Here is a 6956-nt window from a genome sequence, read left to right on the forward strand (position 1 = left end):
ACTCCAACAACCATAAAATTTCCTATATAAAGCCCTCAAAAATTCATTCTTTTCAACCAAATACTCCATACTCATTCTTCCTTCCTAAATTTTCGATCCTCAATCTTCATTCCTTAACCTCAATCCTCAATTTCCAATTTTCTATTTTCTATTTTCAATCTTCAATTTTTAATCCTCAATCCTCAATTATTTTTTTTAAATTTTATTCTGTTCAATTCTATTTTATTTGTTATAATTTTTAAATGACAAATCAACTTATTCGATTGGATGACAACATATTTCTGGCATTCAATTACAAATGGTAAGAAAATTTATGAAATTATTTAATTTTAAATAGTTAATTACTATGTTGTCTAGATTATTAATTTTTTATGTTTATATCTCAACTCAAAGAACGGATTTTGGAACGTACATAAACAATTTAAGCTAAGGTGCACCGGATGCCATTCCTGGCCACTTGCGAGATGCATGATTTTTATACATGGCTCGCATGCTTGGGGGTACTAAATTGTATCCCCCACTAATCAGTGCTTTGGTCAAAAAATAGAGGCCGAAGACACTCGTATTCCATCTTTTCCTACAACAAGTATACAATTACACTTGAGGACGTTAGTTTACAACTCAATCTACCAGTTGATGGGGATGTCGTTACGAAGCCAGTTATTAGTGTCAATTGGATTGCAACATGCGAGGAACTACTAGGGAAGGTTTTGAACAAGTTTAGGGGTAGTCGGATCGAGATGAGATGGTTGAAGGACAACTTCCAAACTATCGAGGCTTCTGCGAGTGACATTGAAAAGGAACAATTCGCGCGTGCATTCATCTTGAGGTTGACCGGGGGTCTACTAATGTCAGATAATTCTCGCAATCTGGTACATTTAAGGTGGCTACTACTACTAGCCTACTTGAAAGAATCGAGATGACTTAGTTGGGGATCAGCGATGCTGATGACATTGTACCGAGAAATTTGTCGAGTGACAATACCAGATAAAGTTAAAATTGGCGGTTGCATGCTCCTTCTTCAATCATTGGCATGATATCAGCTACCATTTTTACCCCATTGAGTGGAACAAACCCGTGAGACATAGCGATATACTGACTGAGCTCGAGGATATTTGATTATCTTTAGGTCAACAAACCGCAAAGGAGGTTAGTTTATGAATTTCAAAGTTATCGATTTTTTATTCTAGCATTTGAAATTTAATATTAGGCACGTGCTAAAATTTATAAATTTGTATTGTAGTTTGTATGGATGCCATATGCAAATCTGAAGATTTAATAATGCATCCTGGTCGAATTTTCAGCCAATCGCAACATTTGACATGTCAAAGTGCTATTGATAATTTTTGCAACGGTCGAGATGCACGAATCCAACCGAGTAATGCGTCAGTTTGGGTGTACGCAATGTATTCTACCGCCATCCCAGAAACTCGGTGACCTACACAAGATTGACTTGAGGGAGAAACTCGAGGAAGATTGACCAATATTCCACAAGAACTATATCAAGATATAACAGTGTAGGTACGATTACTTGCCAACGTGTAAACCATTTGTCACACCGGAGTTAGCAACATCTCCAGATTACATGGATTGGTTCAGGCATAACGGTAAGCAGTATCTACTATTAACTTTAGAAAGAAGCAGGAAATGTTTCCATAGGCCAAGATAAGGGCCCCTCAATCCTAGGTTGGGAGAAAATGCTGTGGCGAGATCAATATCTGCTCCATCTATACTGGAGGACCCGATTATCATGCAACTTCTTGTTCAATATGGTTAATTTATTTTTGCTTATAACTCAGTTTTTTTGTCACAAGCATCACAACACTCACACTCATTCCCCGCATTATCACCTTCAGCTCTGGTTTATTTTACACAACCACCACAACAAACACAATTATTTCCTGCATCAACACATTCAGCACCAATTTATTTTACAAAAGCACCATAGTACATGCACTTATTCCCTGCATCAAAACCTTCTTCAGGGATATATTTTGCACAATCGCCACTCACCGTACCATATTACATGTCGATCCTGCCAACACACCGATGCGTCTGGTCTCACTGATAATTCCCACCTTCTATCCATAATTAGGCCATATGATACCATATAGTGGTCCATTGATAGTGTCGCAAACACCCCCAGCATCGTTGTTCTATCGAGGTGGGTCATCCTTGCAACTGTTGACTCAAATGGGAGGTTCTACGATGGGCGGCTAGGACACGGTCGCAGTCAACCACATAGGATGTAGATGAAGTTAGTGATCAACCTCGACGTACACGTAAAGATAAAGTCAAAGTCAACGAGGAGTTGCCAAACCAAATAGTGCGACAGAGACCTAGGTGTGCCCGACGGCCACCCAGTTGTGGCACACATTCGGGACGCCGATGATTATGTTATTTTGTAATTTTGTAATTTTTTGTATACTTTGTTTTACATCTCAAATGTACACCTATTTACAATATACAAAATAAATTTATTAAATTGGTTTGATTTGTACACAATCGTATTGTGAGTTTAAAATTTACAATTATTTATGTTACTTTTTCATTTAAGTTTTTAGTCATTCATTTGTTAATTATAATATTTTCAGAAAGCAAAGAATTGTTGAGAAGGTTCGGAAAAAGACTAAAACTTTGGCTTGCATATTGTAATATATCTTACTTCAATAATTAATATTAACTTACACTTTATAGGAAAAATTAATGAATAAATGAATAAGCTAGTATTTTCACTGCATTAGTTAGTGTTTTAATTAGCTCCTCTACACTTCAATAATTAATATTAAATTTGGCATGCGAGTTTTACACATGCAATTTCTACATTTTCCTCAATTAAGTTTATCTCGGGAATCCCGAGTTGCAGGGGCTCAGAAGCAATCAAATTTGGTGGTTGAAACGCTTAGAGAGAAAATGCTCTCTATAAGGGGCGTTTTCATCTAACATGGCAGTGAAAATGCTTATTGCAGGAAACGTTTTCAAGCCATATGTCTGACATTTCAGTGGAATTGCGTCCTTCAGGAAGCATTTTCACTCCCATGTTAGATGAAAATGCCCTTTGCAATAAGCGTTTTCTCTCTAGCCATTTCAACCTACCCAACTTGATTGCTTCTAAGACCTATAACTCAGGATTTCGGGGATAAATTTTTTTCCCTTTATACCCTGCCCCATTCCCTATATAAATCCTCTTTCTTCATCCTATACTCACCCATATCTCAGTCTCTTCTAAATTGTTTTTTTTTTTCCTTTTTCTTGCATGTTGAAATTTTCACGTTTAATGATTTATTTCTCTCTCGCTTTGAGGGAGACGTAGTTATAATTTTAAGTTATGCTTGTGTTTACGATGATGCCATGAAGCTCGGTAACCTACAAATTTCACCTGCCGTGTGAGTATGAAGTCATACTTTTAATATAGAGGATTTCTTGTCTCGGGACAAACTTCAAATTATTTTAATTATTTTTGCTTCAAAGTTTGACCGTCTCAAAACATTAAAATTTGTGTCTCGAGACATGATTTCATATTTTTGAAGACGGGTCTATCATTTTATTATATATCAAATATTACTTTCAAATGTAATTTCAAATATAAGATATTAAAATTTGATTTATATTTATATTTTAATATTATTTTACTAATACGGCAGCCTCCGGAGGCTTCCTAAGAAATGATTAACTTTATTGACCAAATCACGAGTTAATTGTGGTGAATAGCTCAAGACAAAACAAGTTCTAGGGATAATTATTATATTTATATATATAGAGTCGTAAGGAATGAGCATGGACAAACGCAACATTACATCAAGTTTTTGAAGTAAATAAGCAAAATGGATGCAGAAATGATTCTTCACATGAATGCAGCAGATCATGAAATTAGCTATGCTAATAATTCATCTTTTCAGGTCTCTTTCCGTCCTTCTTTCATCTGTAATTTTAATATTCGTCAGTTCTCCATTATATATGTTCTTTTTCTTTTTTTCAACATCTTCATCTTCTTCCTTATGTTAAATATTCTTTCAGAAACAAGTAATATTGAAAATAAGGCCAATTATTGAAGAATCTATCACAGATGCATTCAAGAAGATTGTTCCAGTTTGTATGAAGGTGGCAGACTTGGGTTGCTCTTCAGGTCCTAACGTCTTCTTGGCTATATGGCACATTATTGACACCGTTCATGGGATATGTCAACAAGAACAGTTGAAGTTACCCGAGTTTGAAGTGCTTCTAAATGATCTCCCAGAGAATGACTTCAATTTTGTGTTTAAGTCAATTCCTGGATTCTATGAGAGGCTTAAGAAAGAGAGAGGAGATATGTTGCAGGAAAGGTGTTTTATAGGAGGAGTTGCAGGTTCTTTCTATCACAGACTCCTTCCAACCAAAAGTTTGCACTTTGTGCATTCTTCCTATGGGATTCATTGGCTCTCAAAGGTTAGTCATTGAACCAAAAAAGATAGATACCTGTTTTGGGTGTTATCCCTTATTTTAATTGTTGGAATATATGTGATTAGGTCCCTGTTGGACTGGAGGACAACAAGGGGAACGTATACATGGCAAGATCAAGTCCTCCCAGTGTTTTCAAAGCTTATGCAGACCAATTTCAGAAAAACTTCACAAATTCTTCACGAATTTGGTCACTCTTTAATGGGGTTGGAAATAATTTCCAATTTGGTCCCTATTCCTTTTCTCGCATTTTATTTTAGTCATTTATTCTGCTTTATTATTTAATTTATTTAATTTATTATGATTTATGCTTTTAATTTCATTTAAATTCCAATTCAGTCCTTTATTTATTTAATTTCACCCTTTTATGAACTATTTTATCATTTATTTATTTATTAATTATTCGTTTACTCTTTTTAATACTTAAAATTGATGTTATTTATATTTCCTTTTATTGTGCATTTTTGCCCTCATTATTATTATTATTATTACTATTATTATTATTATTATTATTATTATTTCATTATTCACATTATGATAGTAATCACGACATGAAATCATTGTTATAAATTAATATTTTCACTTTCATTATATTTGCCTTATTATTACTCACTAGTATGACATTTTTTATTTTACCTTTTATTTATTTTCTTTATTCATCTACTTATCTATTTATATCATCATTTCATTTTTTATCCTCTACTATTTTACCTTATCATGCCACCTTGTTAAAATAATTTTTCCATCTTTACACTATGCCCAAATAAACTAAATGTACGTCAATTTAAGTGTTACATTCATTTTTACTCGATGCATAAAAAGGGAAATTTTAAAACCAAGGCAACGTTCTTATTTAGAGATTCTAGAAGTTGTGCCTTAACTTACGAAGTTTGACTTTCTCTTTGAACCTAAATAATCGAACATCCTTTTAAAACTAAAAACACATGAGATTTAAATAAGAATTAAATAATGAGCAATTTTATTTTCGAGAATTCGAGATGTCGTGCCCTAACTTATGGGACATGACCTTTTCGTTTTGGTTAGCTCGAAAGAAGAAGGTTTTTTTTACATAAGTTTTAATTTAACTAAGTGATTTTAATTTTAAAAAATCATGCAAAGAGGGATTGTATTTTAATTTTCGAATTTTCAACTTTCGACACTAAGACATCAAGTAATCAGTTTGGTACCAACTTTGGGCGTTATGAGGGTGCTAATCTTCCTCGTACGTAACCGACTCCTGAACTCATTTTCTGGACTTTTGTAGACTAAAAATAATTTTAACATTTTATTAAAGTGAGAAAAATTTGAGGTGATCCGATCACACTTAATTAAAAAAGATTGGTGGCGACTCCCATTTTCATTTTTTTCAAATAGAAGCCAATTTCCAAAAAGGTTTCGATAGTTTAGCTGTAACGCCCCGAATTTTAGCCTAGAAGTATTGGGCCTTGAGCATGGGTCCATAAGGAGATTGTATATAAGTATTTAATTGTATAAGGAAATGACACAATTAAATGTCTGCTTTAGTGGTTAATGGCCCTGAGAAGTGTTGGAGAAATCTTGGGTTCAAACTTGAGCTTTAGCAAAAATTTTGGTAGTAAGTGAATAAAACCTTAGATGCTTGGATGAAGGCCTTTTAAATTATTGTGGTAAATAAATGACACAAGGAAGCGTGTGGTCTAGTGGTTGTGGCGTCATTAAGGTTGTAAGGGAGCCTAGGTTCAAGTCTTGGCTCTTGTAATTTATTTTGGTTTTTCTTTTAAAGGAACCTGGACTTTGGCCTATAGACCTTATAATTAATTGAGGATAAAATATGACATAGAAAGAACTTGTGGTGGAGTGGTAAGGTGTTGTGTAATTGTGAAGTCTAAGGTTCAAGTCTTGGGATGTGCTAAGGAGTATTTATTTTGCTGTTTGAGCTGTATAAGAGGTGGAGTTGGACTAGAACTCTGTGGTTGAAGTGGTCATAAGAAAATAATGAATTTTTTTAATGGTTGAAAGTAATCTCATATCGGGAAGCTAACATGGGAATTGGTGAGAAGCAGGATGTGCCAAGGTTGGTGATCGTGGACTACTTCGGTGCATTCTCATAAACAGGTGCGTATTCACGCCCTTCTTTATAGGAAGTCAGCAAAAGCCAAAAAGTCGAAACCTCGGCATTCGGGGCTTCACGAGCGTGTGAATGCACGTAGGGTGATCCAAGACCACAAGTCATGGACGATAGAATGTAGAGGTTGCCACGAGCGTTCTCGTGTGCTAGGGCTGTTCTGGGCCTCGATGGGCCCAATGGGCCCTATGGGGCCGCTTGTGAAAACTTCACTGATAAGTGGGATGTAGATAGACTTGTCATGTCGTGCACACGACTTAGGTAGTTCTGGGCCACGTTAGGCCTAGTTGGGCTGTGTGGGCCGACACGCACACGGACGTATGATCCCGAATTGTTTGAAATGTTTTGCAAGGTTACACGGGTCACCCAAGTCGACTGTGACCTGATTGTAGGGTCGGTAAGCGTTACCTAGATC

At 35.4% G+C, this 6956-nt stretch overlaps 1 protein-coding gene across 1 annotated transcript; it reads left to right on the forward strand.

Annotated features, from left to right (window-relative positions):
• Positions 1–3767: 3767 nt before the first annotated feature.
• On the forward strand, positions 3768–4816 carry LOC108487665 (probable methyltransferase TCM_000331). The gene is made up of 3 exons (XM_017792041.2): positions 3768–3899; positions 4018–4425; positions 4506–4816. The coding sequence occupies exons 1-3, from the start codon at positions 3825–3827 to the stop codon at positions 4695–4697; spliced, it is 675 nt and encodes a 224-aa protein (XP_017647530.2). The 5' UTR covers positions 3768–3824; the 3' UTR covers positions 4698–4816.
• The last annotated feature ends 2140 nt before the right edge of the window (positions 4817–6956 follow it).

The sequence above is a fragment of the Gossypium arboreum genome, chromosome 10 (assembly GCF_025698485.1).
Source record: "Gossypium arboreum isolate Shixiya-1 chromosome 10, ASM2569848v2, whole genome shotgun sequence".
NCBI lineage: Eukaryota > Viridiplantae > Streptophyta > Magnoliopsida > Malvales > Malvaceae > Gossypium > Gossypium arboreum.